The sequence below is a fragment of the Plectrocnemia conspersa genome, unplaced genomic scaffold (genome assembly GCF_051122295.1).
Source record: "Plectrocnemia conspersa isolate PC_06_02 unplaced genomic scaffold, ASM5112229v1 ptg000009l, whole genome shotgun sequence".
In the NCBI taxonomy this organism is placed as follows: Eukaryota; Metazoa; Arthropoda; class Insecta; order Trichoptera; family Polycentropodidae; genus Plectrocnemia; species Plectrocnemia conspersa.
This window is the reverse complement of record NW_028277173.1, coordinates 2,636,120-2,655,874: the sequence shown is the minus strand read 5'-3', so window position 1 is coordinate 2,655,874 and position 19,755 is coordinate 2,636,120. Positions and strand designations below refer to the sequence as shown.

The following is a 19,755-nucleotide window of genomic DNA, read 5'->3' as shown; positions in this document are numbered from 1 at the left end:
TGTATAAATTAATAAATCAACGGTTCCGAAACCGATACGATGCCAATAGGTAGTTATAAATTTGATTATTATAGAAAAAAAACACCAATCGAGGCCACCGTTACAATCGACTTAATCGAATAAGTTAATTATTTTTAATGTATTCCGTTTCTGTAAGTAGTTTTTCATCAGAAGTCATGAATATGATTTTGAAAATGGTCAAAACGCCGGAAGTAAAGTCGTGCTTTATTGTAGCTGAACCATTTTCTAGATACAGTCGATTATATGCATATATCATAATATAATTTTGATGAAAAATAAAGCAATACATTTTTATTCACATATGTATGTTACAGTTAATGTATAAATTAACTAGCTGAACCAGTTAAAATATATCAAATAATTGATTTACAATTTCACTGCTCCGTATCAGTAAAACTGAATTAGTTCACATCGTTCGACAAAATAATACAATATTTAAAATAACAAAAATCAAAGCAAACCTTGGTTCAAGAACTTTCATTGTGTCAAGTTTAGGTTAGGTTTGGGTTTGGACAACGAATGTATGTTTCACAACAGTCAAATTGAGATTCATAGACATTTTTGTTAGTATAAATATATATACATACATATCTACCAGTGAAAATATATCGAATATGATTTCACTGAAACGCCAGTGAAAATATAAATTAACTGCAACATATAAAACATATCACAGTGATGTATAATATTATATTTTATATAATAAAATCTTTCATTTTTGGCTGTGTACATATTGTATGTATTATATGTGAAATATAACGATTTTTGTAAACAGACTTTGCAAATATTTTGGCTAAGCTAGCCTAATCCGCCATCTTGTTTTAAAATGATAGCCTCGTTAGCTAGCATAATCAGCCATTTTGTTTTAAAATGATAGCTAAACAAAATAAAAATAACGGTACTCTTATAAAATATACTACATAAGAAACCAGGAAGGTCGAAAGTGTTTTTATTTTTAATATTTTGTCGTATATGTTTACATGTACATATATAAAAATAACCCTAAAAAGATTTTAGCTAAGTTCGTCAATCAGTCTGATCCGTCATCTTGTTTTAAAATGGCGGGCATTAAAAATCGTAGCACGGTTGAAGAAAAAACCTACAGCTAAAAAATATTTAACGATATAAATTGAAATAAAAGTTTGACTTTTTTGTCGTATTTTTATGTATAGTAGACCCCCCAATAGCACGGTAAATTGGGTGTAAATAAAAAATATTTGGGTGCATATAGTTAGGGGAATATAAAATACTCATACATTTTTTTGCAATACATACATACGAATCAGGCACCTGTGGTGAGATATTCTTCCTTTGGCTCACTCACACATGAAGTAACACGTTCCCAATTAACCGTGTTATTAGGGGGTCTACTGTATGTATGTAACTATGAATATATATGGGTATATCTACATACGTAGTATATGGGATATAACGTTTTTTTAGGATACGATAATTGCCGTAGTTTTAATTATATTTCGATAAAAAAAATCGAGAAAATAACCCTTTAAATATTTAGCTAAATTTATCAACCATTCTGATACGCCATCTTGTTTAAAAATGTCAACCATTTAAAAAATCGTTGCACTGTAGAAAAAGTGCTATTGGTAAATATTGTTTAACAACTCTATAATTAATCTTTAAGTCCATTTCTTTGTCAACCTTACACACAAATACTTTTTATTATATAGTGTATCGACCGCACCTTTTGATCAGATCTAAAATATTTATTTTTGTTACGTATATTGCAATAAATATATAAATATATTTATAGATATTTACATGTACACTTAGTGTACATCATAAGAAGGTCTATACGATTTTTTATAGGAACATAATCACTTGTAAATATTGTTAAATAAAGGTTTCAGCAGATTAAAAAAACAAGCAATGATTTAATTTGAGAAAAATGTGTAAAGGTGCGGTAAAGGGATATTTGTATATTTTTAATTAATTAATTTATTTATTCTTATTAAATCTTCTGTTGTAACCTGACAGATGTAAGCCCAATGCGTTACAACGGGATAAATTTCTACCAACTGGGTTAGTCAATCAGACATAATGAATACCTACAAGTAAGCAATAACGTCCAAACTGAGTGTGGGAATCGATGATATCTATATTATTATGCGTAACATAAATTTTAATTATTAGATGTCACTCCAGCTGAGCCTGGTTTTTATAACAGCGCATTTTTTAAAAAAAAAAATTCGAATGAGCTGCTGGGGCTCGAACCCGCAACTTCTGAGAAAATTAAAGAAAAAAAGTATGTATTATATATACACATAGATATATATACATGTGATTTTTGATGACACAACAACTGCCGTAGTTTTGATCAAATCACTATGATTTGTTTTTAAATAGACTTTTGTTGACTAGGTTGATTCATAATATTGCTTAAAAATAACAAATAAAAAAATCAACTGCAGAAAAATATAATAAAAGAAAAAATACTCTATGATGAAAATATAACATAATTAAACATATGCAACTATCAAAACTGGCGTATTTTTTTCTTTTCTAAAAATTGAGCTTATAAATATGGATAAGTTTGTTAGCCAGCATAATCCGTCATATGCTGACTAACGAACTAAATGTATTTAAATTTTTCATAAAGAAAAAATAAAGAAGCCAAAAATGTTCCAATTTTTTTTTACTCATTTGCTACTTTGTCGATAGTATTTTTTCTTCATTGATTTATGCGGTTAGGAAAAAACATTTTTTTAAATACTCCAAATCATACATATTTTTGTTTCACACGTGTAGCGCGACGATGTACAAACGCATGAAATAATCAGGCTTACTCCCACTACATGCACTTGACCTACATCTGGAACCTCTCTCACTGCCCATGCAGCATATCGTGAGTTGATTTTTGGAGTGCATGCATGTCACAGAAGATTCTAATCGTTTACTTTATAAACCCTTAAAATACTATTCGATCGTTTTATAAATCGAGGGATGAGTGTAGTAGTTTTGATCATTGTCAATTACTTCATATATATTGAAAGTTATTTGTTGATTACAAATGGTATTAGTCAACTTTAATTTCAATGAAATGATTATAAAATTATTTATTATCAAATTACTATTTTATTTTAAGGCATATTTCATACTTCAGTAGCCCAAAAATAATAAAGATATGGCTCGAATGGGAGCGCTTCGCGATCGGTTCTATTATCTAAGGCAAAATGGCGACTCAGATAGCGTTTCTATCGATCCGGCGACAGTTATTCGACATGTCGGAGATTTTTTCGTGCCAGTCTTTACAGTTATCATACAGCTATATAACATTCTCTAAGCGTTGAGTCAATAATCCGGCGGTGTCGAGCACACAAATTAACGATCTTGCGCTTGTACAACATTACTGAAATTCTTTTAAAAAGATTTTTCATGAGTGGACGACGCTTTAAAACAAGACAGTTAAAGACTGCTTGTGTCAAACAGGTTTTTTAACGTCAACTATGTAGAATAACACAAACAGTTTAACTGTAAACGTTGAAAATGGTCATAAAGTGTTGTTTTAATTCAAGTAACGACCGTCGGATAACTTATATTTCTGAACCCACAGGTGGATTAAGCTTTAGTTTCGTAATAGGGACCGGTTTCGATCGACTACGACTTGCTATTGGTCAATGATAATATTTTGATCGAATCAAAAGCTAAACATATTGTGGTTCTTTCTCTCAGTGGTTTTTCTACTGAGAAGAAAACCTGATCGTGAATTAAAATGCCGTAGACAGGATTTTGTATCTTGTTAGCAATACTTTTTATATTTAAAAAAAAATAATAATATTAATTGCTTAAATTTGGATTTCCCAAAAATTGTGTACTTGATTTAATAGATATTTTAAAAATTATTTCTAACATATTTAATATAGTTAATTACAGACTAAATTATCATTTATAAATAAAAATATATATTACAGTACAGTATGTAATATATAAAAAAGTTCATAATAATATATGTACACATAATTATTATTAGAATGAACACAAAATTATATAAAAATATAAATGTTTTTTTATATAACCTCGAATTTCTGTATTTTCAAAATCCCTAGTATTTTTATATGCAGGGAAACTTAACATGGACACAAAATTAATTTCACTCAAATTAGAAATCTGGGATGTTAATACAATAACCTTAAATCCCGAGAATTCCTGTGATTTATATAAGCTATTTCAGATTTTTATGATTCTAAGATGTGCCAAAAATCAATATGTATCTAGAATAGATACGTGCAAAAAATGGACACAAAATTAACTGCACTGAAATTACATTCAACATTAAAAAAATAATTCAAGGATTGTATTATTATATAATAATATCGAATCCCGGGAATCCCCGTGATCCATATGATTTTTTTAGGGTTTTAACATGTGGCAATAAGTTAATTAAGTTAAGTATTCATATTTGTCAAAAAATAACATAAATAAAAAAAGATCCAAGCATCATTGCAATGATATTACATTAAAAATATTGAATCTGGGAATTTTTGATATATTATTTAATCTCATATTCAGAAATTACAATTACTTCGACTCATTATGTGATAATAAAATATGCGAAATCTATAGAAAAATGATTGACTTATTTTTTAAAAACTACTTTATTATTTACAAAATTCGCAAGATAATAATAGGTAATAAATTTTACAATACATAGTATGTAAGATCTTATTTAAAAATAATATAATGATATATTAAGAACTATACAAACACATGCTAACGATTTATATTAAAAATCTATAATGTAAGTATTATATATGCACAGGGTACTTTGATTTTTTACATAAATCTTGAATTGTTATGAGACCTAAAAAAGGTCATCACGGAAATTAATCAAAAACCATCTCTGAATTTGTATTTGAACAAAAGACAAATTGCTGCGGTAGATAAAAATGTCATTCTGAAACTTTTGTTCGAGGGACATCTTTCAAAAACTTTTTTTGAGGAGAAGAAATTGCTACAGAAGCGCAAAAAAATGTTTTTATAATTGTTTGTTTAATGAGGACAAAGTAGGGCAACATTTTTGGAAATCAACAATCCTCAAATTAGGTCGTCTGGTCATAATATATTATTGCAATTATACCATTGTAACATGCCTAAATTCACCACAAAACATTCCAAGCCTTCTAAAATTCTGAGAATTTGTTTACTTTGCCGGTAATTGAGATAAAATTTATCGTTTCGGCGAATGAATGTTTCAAATGCCACGTGCCACTTGTCGCGTTCACAAATGTCCTTGAGACATATAGGTATTATTTTTAAATAATATATGTATATGAAATATTTTTATCGAAATCTTAAGCAAAAATAATGAATGTACTACTATAGCTATACTGAAAAATTCTATAACAATATTTTGCGAGACTAATAGATTAATAATTTATTTATTTTGTATGTATTTATTTGTATCCTTTACAACAAAGTCTGACTAGCAATTTTAATTATTAATAATATCACTAAATTTGATCTATAAAATAAAAAATAAAAATGTAGGTGCATGTGAGGTTTGAACCCACGACCTTCAATTTATGAGCAATTGCTCTCACAGCTGCTCCAGTGCTGCTTTGATAGTATTTTTATTTCGAAAAAATATAGTGATTGTGAGTATGTATTTGCATTTAAAAATGAGGTGTTGCGCCACGTAGTTAAGCTACTGATTGCAAGCTCATAGATTACATTCCTATCAACGGACTGGATACGTCAGTCACCCTAGAGCAGGTACTACATTCTTAACGAACGGTGTCACCTTCGCAATTTACCTTTAATACGAATACACCTCGAGGGTGCAAAGCAAGATGGCCAAATGTGGACCAAACGTTCGTTTTGCATAATCGGCGTTTGTTTATCATCGTTCCAACAGCTGTTACCCAAGACCTTTTTGTCAAATGATTAAATCTTTGTTTTGTTATAAAAAAATCGCACAGGTCGTTCCCACGGACGCGGCGTGGGAGACATGGTCGTCGTCGGTGGCGTTTGGACCGAAGAGTTTTCGGCCGGCGGGCCCCGGTTTATGACCCCGGCCTCGAGTCGGTACCTGCGGAACCTGTTACGTAACAAGTGCTGTGTGCAGGTAACCGGAAATGGGGGCTCTTCGCACAGGTGGCGGCACTGTAGCCGCCAGACCGTGGCCGCCTCGCGAGCCCGTAATCGCATTCCCTACAATAATAAATATGCCCACTAATAGTATATTCGTATTGCGATTAAGCATCGGATCGCGCATCAACCATAACCGATCGTTCACACTACAACGGTGGCGGTGCGATTTTATTTCTTTGCCGTTCTCTACCGTCTCAAAAGTCAATATTTACTTACAAAGCAATGAAATTGTGCCATTGCAGGCACATTGTGAACGATCTGTTACATCTGTATGTTATAATTACAAATTATTTAAACATTTTGTAATTTTATCAGATGGAAAAAAGCTCTTAGTATATACATATAGTATATATTTAATCCTCAATAACTTTCCATATAAATATGTATTTGTTTCGAGTTTATATCGAAATATTTCAGGAAGTTAAAATCTGTTAAAAATTGTAGATGAGGCAATATTTATAATCATTTTTGGAGAATTGTTTGTCGTGCAAGAGAATTGGACCTTTCAATTGACCAATGCAAGGACTGGGCGTCACAGTGTAATGGTTTATTTTGGGTCTTTATTAATATAAAGAAGCTACTTTATTTAATACGATGCGTTACTGGACAAAAACTTTTCTAATTGAATCCACTGCTGTCCAATATATTTAATCACAAAAATTAAGCATCTTAAATATTATTTATATATTTTTTTTTTATTCAGGGTAAATTCTGTACCCATTCCAGATGTTAGAACCATTACATGGAAAAAAATCCCCCAAGAATGCAATGATAAAAAAATTTGTTTCGCCCTATTCTTATAAATAGTTTTTATCCTATAAAAATGTCCTATAGAATGGCCAATAGACCTAATGATGTACATAAGTGTACATGTAAATATCTCTATAAATATATCTTTATATTTACTAAAATATACATAATAATCAGACGTAACAAAAATAAATATTATAGAGCCGATCAAAAGGTGCGGTCGATACACTGTATAATAAAGAGTGAATATTTGTGTGTAAGGTTAATAAAGAAATGGACTTTAAGATTATTTATAGAGAAGCTGGATATATTACTGTATGGGTATTTTCTATATACTAAGACTGTGGACTCCAACTCAGATTTAAACAATTTTAATAAAATTATTTTTGACAGCATATAGCAAAAAGTAAGTATTTCAAAAGAGAACTTAAACTTAAACCTAGCAAAATCTAAAAATAAAACAAGAAAAATACAGCAAAATTCCATCAAAGGCAACAAGATATTTTAGAAACGGTGCTATCATACTACAATCAAATATCACCCGATACTAATCGTATATCATCAGCATACACGTCATTAGCATTTTGAGTGCAGTTGATAAATTGCAGATTTTGCCTGTACCAAACAAAAAAAGCATGTCAACTTACCAAACATATCAAAAATTAGTATATTTAGCGCATATGATTGAAATATCAATTTAACTTTTATATTATTTGTGGGTTTTTTTCATGATGTCAAACTATTATTGTATTTTTATTATACAAGTATGGGATTTGTTTTAAATAAATATATATGGCATATACTCATTCATATTTAAGGATTAAAAAACCCTGATGCCTAGCCTTGGCTACGACTGCATCAAGGTAAGTTAATCGGTTGTATACAGGTTATTGCAATGTCTGATAAATTTACCCATTTTCAGCACTTATATTTCGCTAATTAATATCATTACAATGATTACTTTTTAGTAATAACCGTGTTATACCAATTTTTTTTTTTTTTTTTTTTTATGTATACTGAGTGTACATCACCGGAAAAAATAGAAAATGTTTAAACAAGTCATTAGACATTGCAAGTTTCACTAAAAAGTAGCTAAAATTAAAATATACGACAGGCCTATAATTTTGCAAAAAAATATGTACTATATATTTATAAGAAAAAACCATAAAAATAAATCTTGTAATTAAAATAAATATTAATTTATATATGTATATATAATAAGACCTGAAATTTTCGTTTTTGAGAGGAGAGTCAGTTGATATTAGTCATTTTTTTAAATACTCTGTCGTAACATAACAGGCGTTATCCCAATACGTTACAATGTGGTAAATCTACAAGTAATAAGTGAGACGATTTAGTTTTATATAAAGTCTGTAAATTAATAAATTATTTTATTTTTTATTACAGTCGATATTTATTTGATAGATTAGAACATATATGAAAACATAATCTGATATGATCGATTGGAATCAGTCTATTATTACAGCTAATAGTCAATATCCTTATCCTCCAATAGTCAAATCATCCTTGAGATTAGAGAAATCCAAGAAAATAATCATTAATTCAGATCTACCACATTATAAAATCTGAAAAAATAGGATTTAAACCCAAGTATTGATCCATCGTGCTTAGATAAATTCCTTTCTGGTAATATAATATATACAATAGTAAGATAATTTTGCTTTAGCCCTCACGCGATGCCACGTTATTTACTCGCAAATATCGAAAGTACACATGGAAATCTAAGAATAAAGATACAGCTACACGCAATCCTGGCTTCACTACCATAGGTTGCGTGGCACACTATTCAGCTGACGGTATATGAATATATAAGTTAATTAAAGTTGAACGCATTGAGCAGGCAAATAGGTAGTGGTTCGATATGAAAAATGGCAGCAGCAACTTCACATCCTAGTGATTATCCGGCATCATTATTAATTGCCGGTTCTAAGACCATTCAGGAAGGTGATTCAAGTTTATGGGACTCTACAACTAACATTGTGGAGGCGTTATCTGAAGAAGAAATACGTCTATGCGAGCAAGAGTTTATTTATTATTTAAGAGAGCCTTTATATACCGATGAACTTGACAATACCATAACCAGAATCTCCTGTGAACAGTTATTAGATAAATCTCTACAGATAAGCAGTCAAAATATCTCGAGGGAAATGTAGAATAACTTTTATTTTTAACGTATACAATTTAATTTATATGAAGCGATTAAAAATTGCAAATAATAATTCTAGGTTAATAGTGCGGGTATTATATTTTTTATAGTCTCATTTTTAATTACCATAATTCCACTATTAAATAGTGATTAGAACTGGTTGCTGATGTCACGCAATTCTAGATCATCTTTCGTCACTATAAATTACGTTATGAAATAATAAAAAATAGCACGAGCTCCTGATTTCAGGAGGTATATTTTTTTGTTAAAATATAACTTTCTATTACTTTTCATAGTATATGTGGCTATTTTTCAACAGGTAAGACCTTGGCGATAATGGATTCAGAACGCCATTTATGTTTGTGCGCGCTACATATGACATTATAATTTTGAGCTTTGATTTGAGACCGTGACATGCAGAATTTTCCAGCGTTTTATAGTAGAATACGTAAGTTATTCAATGCCGTTTAAGATTACTATTTGAAAGAACTTGACCACCTTTGGAGAAACCGCAAATTCCGCTCCGCTACACAACGTAACGGAGACTCGAAAGAATTGAGGTGCATGAAAAAGTTAATGATATTTGGGTATCGAAAGAAATGTTGATGTTTTACCGTTTTTTACTTGAACATATTCTAGAAAAAGAGAGGCGTTTTAGTGTTATTTTAGTAACCAATCATTGCACTGATAAATCAGTACTGAGTTTGATTCATCAGACAAAAGTTTTGGATATGAATTAAAATGTTGGGTCGACCACCGATGACCCACGCGTATATATTTCTGCAACCCACAAGTAGTTAATAAATAAATTGCGACTTTCATAGCATTAAATGACTTTTAATAATAAAAAATAGATACACACTATTTAGTCGTAATGCAAAAATCCACTAAGTCATATTTTTTAGTTTATATTTTAAATCATATATCACATTTCTTGGTCTTTCAATGTTAAGATAGTACATTTTTAACATCGCTTAAAATTTTTATAATACTATATAAAAAAAATTGCACTTAAAATAAATAATATAATTGTGTTGCGATGCTAAACTTTAGAATTCTTGGTAATTTAATATTTAACACTACTTTGCTAGTTTGAGAAGGATATAAAAGGTCGGAAGCGTAATCCGAAAGGTCTAAACTGGCAATTCAGAGGCCGCGGGTTCGAGCCAGGGCAGCAAACTCAAATTTTTATTTATAAAAAGGTGCTAATATTAAAAAAAAAGACACAGCTGCAAAGTGACATTTATTGATTATGAATTATACATAATTATTTATAATTAATTATACAGATGCCACCACTTCCCTGACTCAAAAGTCTGGTGGTTAATACTTACTTGTAAGTATTCATTATGTCTGATTGACTTACCAAAATTTAGACTTTATTTCGAAATATTAAAAAAATAACAAAAATGTGTTTTTTTTTATTTAACCATTTAGTAAAGTGGGTCTCTACAACATAATTTATATGGTAAAAAACTTAAAACGTTCTTTTCTGAATATTTTAAATCACAGCCAGTTATTATAAAAGTGGGATTAAAAACTTGCCTGATCGATGCAATAGAGTTGTATCTGTCGATGCAGATTAGTTTATAGAATAAATTTGTTATTTAAAAAAATACTTTTCATTTAAAAAAACATTTTTTTTTAAATAAGAAAATTAAATTTTACTAAGCGCAGGCTAATATTTAAGTATATAAAATAAAAATGTTTTTTACTTCAGGACCAAAGCTCAGAATTAAATTTATTCAATAATATAATAATTTCGTTTTACGAAAAACGACGACGGCATTTCATATTATTAGTCCGAAAAAACTGCCCTTTAACTGATATAAAAATGTAAATGTAAATTATATTCATATTTTACTTGGACTAGCGTTACTCCTCACCAAGCAAGCATATTTTTTTATTTATTTATTAAATTTTACCAGCATTTATCAAGGAATCAATATGAAATAGATCATATCTATATGTACATATTATGCCCAAACATTCACTGACATGTTTGATTAAGTTTTTTAAATGAGAATAGTGTAAAACTAAAATATATTAGTACTATCCCACATAAATCGTTCCATCTCCTCATAGATAACGCCGAAAGCACCCTCATTGAGGAGCTGTATGGCTTGTGTAATGGCAGTAACGGCCAAGAATAAGGAACGGAATCATAAGAATAAGGTCGGGAGACTCTTTTTTGAGGTAACAAAATTAGATGATTTTTTGCCAAAAAACAATTATATTAATAAAATTTATATTCATTTCTGTGACGGTAGCAGGGCGAACAGGAGACTGTTCTAATAGCCAGATGGAGTGCCAAGCGACGCGACGCAGATCGCGTACTCTCTCTGCCGGATAACGAGGATAACGTGTGACATGTACAGAAGATGACTTACAGCTTGCGATTTCCAATACAGATTTTAACATGGAATAAATCACGTTTTTACAAGCGTGTACCTCAGATTAAATTTAAAAAATATGTATACCCTCATTCATAAATAAAGCTTTTGTTTCATAAAATTATGCAAAGAATTTTTAATTGAGCTATCATTGTCCATGGAGGAAGCTTACATATCGAGATTTGGACTTAAATTTACTGCTCTTAGAGCAGTATAAGTGGTGGTAAGGCTTAGATTTTGACTCACCTTATTCGCCGACACGTCGATGACGACGAAGGCGAGCAGCACCAAAGGTTGCTCATCGCTGCCCAGGGCTAGCCCTTGCTGTCCAGCGGTGGCCACCCACACTGCGCACGCGTGTCCGGCCATCTCACGACCGATCATGCCACCTTCCACTCGATGGAGGACATCACCCCTCATGCCATCTATCATAACCCGTCGTCACCGCATACACACACAACGATTATCGCTGCCAAAAAGACACTGCGATGTTAGGACTATAAACTTGCACAAGCACCCTTTTCTTCTTCTTCGATTGTCTTCAATCTGATGTCACCTGAAAAATAAACATTTTAAGTTATCATTATTTGTTGTAGAAAACACAAAGAAATTGGTAAAGACTAACCAAACAATGCATATAGTTTAAACATGGGCATAGACAATACAGATCAGCGTACAATGACACCGTATTAAGAAGCTGGATACTGCCATTAGAGAGTTGTAATGTTAGGTTAGGTTTGAAAATTAATTTGCTTAAAATATAAATCTGTATTTATAAAACTCTCTGATAAGACAGTCATTATCTAATGATAAGTCTGTGTCTGTTTGAATTTTCTGTTGTTAAAAATAAGCATAGTGCAATGCTTATCGTGTAGCGTTTCAGTTGGAGCTCTCTCGAAAAGATAGTCGGTTACGGCAATTAAGCTAAGAAACATGAACGGGATGCGTTATTAATGTTTTTTTATTGACTTTAATATTTTATACCGTTACGCAGTTATAGAAATATGCTTACACATATGCAGAGGCAGAGCCGGTTTAAGGATTTTTGATGCCTAAGGCGAACTATAAATTATTCTCTCAACAAAATATGCTAATGTTCATCCAATCTGATAATTAATTAAATTACCAGATTGCTCTTACATGGTTTGATCGTAGCAGTCTTAATTAACTTGGTAATGACTTTCATTAAAGATCAGTTAGATAATACCAAAAATGATGCTATTTATTACATATGGCAAACATCTGATATACAGGTAGCTATATTGGATTTACTGAGTATAATTATAAAAAAATTGTGTACATTTAATAATTGTAAATCTGTCATTGCATGAGAAGCGATAGCTAAATGCGTTACGACAATGTCAACACAATCAACAACCACTAAGCTCTAGAAAGTAGATGATTTTGAAGGCAATGTTCCGCTCCTTTTATTTTTTGTATAATATGTATAAAAAGAGCTAAAAGAACTATATACGTCAATATATAGCTACATCTCAAACAACTGTAGTTTGGTTCAGATTCATTATTTGAGGTCGCTTTTTGCTTTTTTTATAAATATATTCTTGCTATGATTTTTTCAGAGTTGGACCCCTCAAAGAGAACGGGCCCTGTGAATTTGTCCCCTCTCGGGGGGCATACATTTAGGCTAAGTATAATTTTGAGCAGCAAATATCAGCAGCACATAATTTTACTAGCGCCTATCAATTAAATTATATTTTAACTATAGTCTATTTATTTTCAAGAGTCAGTGCGCAAGAACATTGTTTAACTCGTAATCAAAATGTGCTCTTAAATTTCTGCCTTGTGATTGGTCGTTCTCAATGAAACGATTGATCTTACGGCGAACGACCAATCACAGGGCAGAAATTTAAAAGCATGTTATGATTACGCGTTAAACAATGTTCTTGCGCACTGACTCTTGAAAATAAATAGACTATAGTAGATATATATGTGTATCGGTGAAAATGTATTCACCAAAAAAATATATTTTTATTAGTGAAAATATAACTTGACTCCAGAGTATTCCAATTAATTATTGGCAGTCACATATGATCGCCATGGCGCATTGGTAACAATTGATGGCAGTCACCGGCGCGATACGTGTTAAGGGAAACATTGTTGGACCAAATTGAATGAAACAATAATAATATTTTGGATACATTGATGATCTTTGAATAACTCTGTTCAATAATGGTGAATGTGAACCGGAAATATAAAGTTGATTTGGGGTATCCAAAAGTGATATCGAAGCGTGTGTAGAGATCGGAATATCACCATATCGACGAAGGCTTTATGTAGTCGAGACATTGGAAAGAGTAAAATATACTTGTTGCAAATTAAACGTGCATTTAAAAGAAGAGTACCAAGCTTTACTCTATTTATCTAATCTACAAGTATTTATTAGTCGAGAAAAACATTTCACACTCAGGAATTTACCTGGGCACTGCCCTGTAGCTGCGGATTTGTATATCGTACAAATTATGTATGTTATAAACATACGTACATTCGCACGCACGTTTGTATGAGTGAAATCACCTGAATTAAAGTGCGGCATTTTAGAAAGTCGACTCATTAAATTTGCGAAATCGCCATCGTGCGATTGACCGTGTGTGCGTGTTTAAAAAAACCTCCAAAAACTGTCATCGAACTATATTTTTCTACAAAGAACATCTCTGAGGCCGTTTATTGGAATTTAAGCAATTCGAAAAATCGCACCGCGCCCAAAACGCAGGTAGATCGGAGATTGCAGGTAACATGTGGCAAACGGTTCTACGGCGCTACGTCATTTCCCAAAGTCCCGTTAAATGAATGGCTGGATTATCTCATTTCAGTTCATCCTATGCTTCAACTCGCTTCAATGGCCTACCACTCGTGCCACGAGGTTTCAAAGCGTTAGACATTTTAGGCGCTATTGGTGCCGGAAAAAAATCCAGTTGCCAAACTCGTTTACCTATGATACTCCTCTATCTGCTTCTACGACACAAGAATGCCGCTCGAGGAAAACAACGCTAAAATACTAGAAAAAGGCAAAAAATGGAAGTGCGGTGTTGATTTCTTGTGAAAACATTCGACTATGATACATGAGAATAGTCTAGTTATGGACTTATGCCATTATTTACGTGCAAATCTCATGTGCACACAATGAAACTCGCGAAAAACACATGTATGCTACTACCATCACGTATTGTTTATTTGAGGCTATAATAGGTTTTCTAGAATTCTAAGGAGCTATAGTAACAATCTCACCTGCCTGTACTTCTAAGAAAAACTATATAGTGCTGTTCAGATTTATTTACAAATTTCACCATTTTAGTAAAATATTTTCTATGTACTTTTCCTAGTGAAATATAGTCTCTAGATACAAGAAACAATTAGCAAAAAATGCATATTCTAGCTAAAATATTAAAAAATAGGATATTAGAAACACAACAAATTAAAATTTGGCATATTTATAAATGTACTTTAAATAAAAGTATAATATAATCTTGTGAAAAAAGTCCCTCATCAAAGGATATATTTTTTTTTTAATATTACCTAATAAACTGAATTTCATAAATTACAATAAAAAACACAGAACCAAAAATTCAGTGAGTTAAAAATGTACTTTGCATCAATTTTTTTTATAATCAAAGCAATTAAAATATTTTTGAGTATATTATTAAATAAATTGATAAATTAAAAACGATTTTTCATAAAAAAAAATATAACACAGAACCAAAAACTCAATGGGTTAAATATATACTTTACATCGTATTATAATTATTTAAATATAATCAATGCAATTAAAATTACTTTTAAAGTATATTATTAAAATAAACTGATCTATTTAAAGTGATTTTTTTATATGAATACTTTTTAGTTTAATAAATCATAAATATAATACAGAGCCAAAAACTCAAAAATGTACATAGCACCAAAGTATTTCATATCAATGCAATTCGAAGTGATTTTTTAGTATATTACAATAAATATATTGATCATTTTAAAGCATTTAGTTTTTAACGTAGAGCCAAAAACTACTTTAAATCATAGTATTTTATAATCATTTATGTACGATACAAGCTTTTATATATAATTTATTATTGAAATAAACTGATTAATTTAAAACGATTTTAAATAAAAAATATTTTTAGTTTAGTTTATTAAAATTATAGAACTTAAAAATGTTTTTTTTTCATCATAGTATATCATAATCAATTATTACCAATGCAAATAAATATGATTTTTGGGCACATTATAATTTGTTGTTTAAGTTGATCAATATTTAAAAAAAAAAAAAAAACATTTTATTTATTTTAATAACACATAATTATTATGTAGAGCCAAAATCTAAGATTTTTAAAGTTTGTGTATATTAAAATAATATAATGATCAATTAAAAGTATTTTTATAGTTTTCGTTTAGTTTATGAACACAATTTTAATACAGAGCTTTATGTCATGGAATTTCATAATCATTACAATTAAAAAATGATTTTTTTATTAAAACAGAGCGATTTTTTTAATAAATCATTTGTAATTCGATAATCATATTTATAATACAGAGCCAAAAACTCTTTGTACAACATAGTATAATATTTAAAATAAATTATAAAAATGCAGTAAAAATGTTTTTGTGTTCATTAAAACAAATATATTTATCAATTTAAATTATTTTTTGTAGTTTTCATTTTGTTTAATAACATAATTTAAACGCAGAACCAAAAACTAAGCGAATTATAAATGTACTTCACGTCATAGAATGATCCATAACATTAAAACAAACTGCGATTTTCATATAAATTGATTTTAGTTCAATAAATATTAATTAAAATACTGAGCCATAAACTTAATAAGTTAAAAAATGTATATTACGACATAATATTTTATGAAAAATGATTTTTTAATTATTTTAATAAAATATATTTATCAATTTAAAGCATTTTTTATAGTTTAATAACATATAATTAAAATGCAGAGCGTAAAACTAAGCGAATTAAAAATGTACTTTACGTCATAACATTTTATAATTAATTATAATCAATGCAATTAAAAATGATTTTTGAGTATATTAAAAAAATATATTGTTTAATATAAAGCATTTTTATAGTTTTAATTTAGTTTAACAACACAATTTTAATACAGAACCAAACACGAGGTGAATTATAGTATACTTGAAGGCATAGAATTTTATATACAATTATAATCAATAAAATTAAAAATGTTTTTTTATTATATTGTATATTAAAACGATTTTTATATCAATTATTTTTAGATCAATAAATCATGATTATCATACAGAACCAAAACAGTTGTGAGTTAGAGTTATTTAATAAGATAGTATACATATTATAATCAATTATTACTAATGCAAATAAAAATTATTTTTGAGTACAATACAAAAAAATATATTGATGAATTTAAAGCATTTTTTATAAAATAAATTTAGGTTCATTAATAAAATGTAATTTACATAGTATTTTATAATCAATGCATGTAAAATTGTATTTTGAGAATATTATTAAAAAAAGCTAATAAATTTAAATAGATTTTCATATAAATTATGTTTAGCTTAATGAATCATATTTATCATAGGGAAGCAAAACTAGGTTAAAGATCTGGTAAAAATCACAGCAAGAATATATTTATAAAAAAATAAAAATCAACCCCAAATAATGAATCTGAATTAAACTACAGTTGTTTGAGATGTATGTGCTAATGTATTTCAGGTATAAGTTCCTTGAGCCCTTTTTATACATTCAAGAAATAAAAGAAGCGGAACATTGCCTTCAAAAGCACCCACTTTGAAAAATACGTTTAAAAAATATTAGAGACGAGAGAAATTATTCAACGAATATAAATTAGTAGCAGTAAATTTAGGTATTCGATCTGAAAATTCAGATCGAGTACTTAAGGAAGAAGCAAAGAAATAAGGAAAAATCAAAAATAACACCAGCTGAATTAATAAATTAATTCGATGTTTCTATATATTGTATTATCGGTAATTAGACAACTAGATTTAATGCAGCAAAATAAATAAATAATACATTCAGTTTCATGTGCTTATTCCTAAGAGAAAATCTAGAAAAAACAGTCTCAAATCTATCCCGAAAATATTTTTTTAAATATCTCATTTCAGTACAGTCATATCTGAATACAATTTCACCAGTGGATATATATATATATATATATATATATATTTTTAGCACTGGAAATATAAATTATCTGGCAGGTGCTAGTACAATTATATTGTTGCAACTTTTCTATGTATAGTAATATTCACTAATCAAGTCCAAATACATTTTTACCAGTAAATATATATTTAAACTAGCAAAAATATAATTTAACTGATATGCGCTAATATCTTGCTCTAAAATATCTATTAAGCTCAATTTGACAGTTGCGAAACGTCCATTTGCTGTTCAAACCCAAACCGAACCTAATGGAAGTTTTAAACTAATTATTGTTTCAGAAATTTTATTAGGTCAATTGTCCAAAATACAACTAAGCCAACTTATCTCTCAGTGGGAAATAAGCGGAATCATCGCATCTCACATATTGCTCCAGTTTGTCTGCATTTCGATATTACACTATGTTTTAAAAATATGATAGCTATCCTTACCGATATTACTATGGACTTTTAATATAAGACGGCCGATCAGAAAATATTCAAACAGAATTTTGGTCAGCAGAAGAGCGCAAAAACAAGTATTACTTCTCAGAAGGCAAAAATTCACGTTAAAAGCAATAAAAAATGTCAAAAGCAATAAACGAGCGTTTCGACTTGGATTTTTGACTTCTGAGAAGTGATGTAATAGTAATAAAATTTTATTTATTATTATAAATCTTGAAATTAATTCATTATGTAACATAATACAAATTTAATCAATTTAATTACTATTGGTATAAATATTAATCAGAAATTCAGAAGCAGTATTTATTTAAAATATGGAATAACCCAATAAAATATACTGTAAACACACAAATATACACAAAATTTACATGTTCTATTGTATACATTATAAATTTAATTTAAACAATTGACGACCGTCGGCCATGACAGGTAAAATGACTGTTGAACTTTGATGCGTACATACAGGTTGTGACGACGCTGTTTTGCTGCATTTTTGCCTATGATTATTTATGTCTGTGATGCTTAAACTTTTTTGCAATGTAACGCCAATGACAGTTATTACTGTTATGAAATAAATTATAAAAAAATACATAAAAACTTTTTGGGACAATATTTTTGCGATAAACTACTGAGAATGGATTGAGACCAAGACCTTTTGTATTATTTCTACCTGATTTAAATGGCCGGAAACCTTTCAATGTTTCACTGCTTCAAACATAAAACTATGATAAGAACACATTTTATATTATTACCTGTATAAAATTTACGATAATCTTTTACATTTACAGAAATATGACGCTCAAAACTTTTTTCATTAATATTATTTTCATTTTGCTTATTTAGACAGTAAAGACACTTACAAAAAAATGTAATTTTTTTAACAGCTGCATTATTTTTTATATATTATTTAAATATTAATGAATTAACACAAACATTCTATGACACATTTATGCTACAGAAACAGGGCATTTGACACTGTAACTCGATTTTCGCCAAGTCTTAAGAATAATATACACAAAAGATCAAATAAACCGGTCTTGCTTCGAATTCTACATTCATGCAATTCTGGGCTTCGATTTGTCTACATTTTTAGCACTAAAAAGCAATTTTGAAGTAGATATAATATTGCAGAACTTAAAAAAAATAGTTCAGTACGCTTTTGATACAATGACTCCAACTGGACTTTAAAAACTAAAAGGGTTTTGGGTTAGTTTTTTGGATAAATTTGGTCCGCGTGGCCGAATCGCGCCCGTTACGGCCCCCATTCATTGCGACGCGAAATGGCGTATGTTTTTAGATGCAATTCTATTTGTTTTCACTTAATTAGAGGATTGGGCTGTACTCACTTTGTCGAAGGGTTGTTCTGGGCTGTCCTGGATAGTTCTTGGACACTTAGGTTCACGGTTTGTTTGCAGTCCGGTTTGGACGTGGCGCGCCTAGCGGTTGGCCACAGAATGAGCCCAGGTAAGCAACTAGTAACTTGCCAGGTGGGGTACACAGCTTCGTTGCCATTCGTCGGAAGAGCGAGAGCGCGAATTTACCACAGGTAAAAAATACTCACCTGGTAAAGGTGGTTTTTGTAGCTTCACGCCCGTTATATACGATCGAATGAGTTGAGGTTTTAAAAATCACAAAACCAATGATTCTGAAAAAAATATTTTATATATCAGTTTCTTGTGCATAAATACATTTACTTGGTATTTT

General features: G+C 29.8%; 1 protein-coding gene across 3 annotated transcripts in view; it reads right to left on the bottom strand.

Annotated features, from left to right (window-relative positions):
* fus (epithelial splicing regulatory protein fusilli) overlaps positions 1 to 19,513 on the bottom strand; it is a 53,547-nt gene extending 34,034 nt beyond the window's left edge. For all 3 annotated transcript variants that reach the window (XM_088192840.1, XM_088192841.1, XM_088192839.1), the window contains exons 1-2: positions 19,398 to 19,513; positions 11,686 to 11,995 (exon numbers count right to left, since the gene is read on the bottom strand). In XM_088192840.1, the coding sequence (XP_088048966.1) occupies positions 11,686 to 11,871 (186 nt within the window). In that variant the 5' untranslated portion in view covers positions 11,872 to 11,995; positions 19,398 to 19,513. The remainder of the gene's footprint in view (positions 1 to 11,685; positions 11,996 to 19,397) is intronic.
* Positions 19,514 to 19,755: the final 242 nt, after the last annotated feature.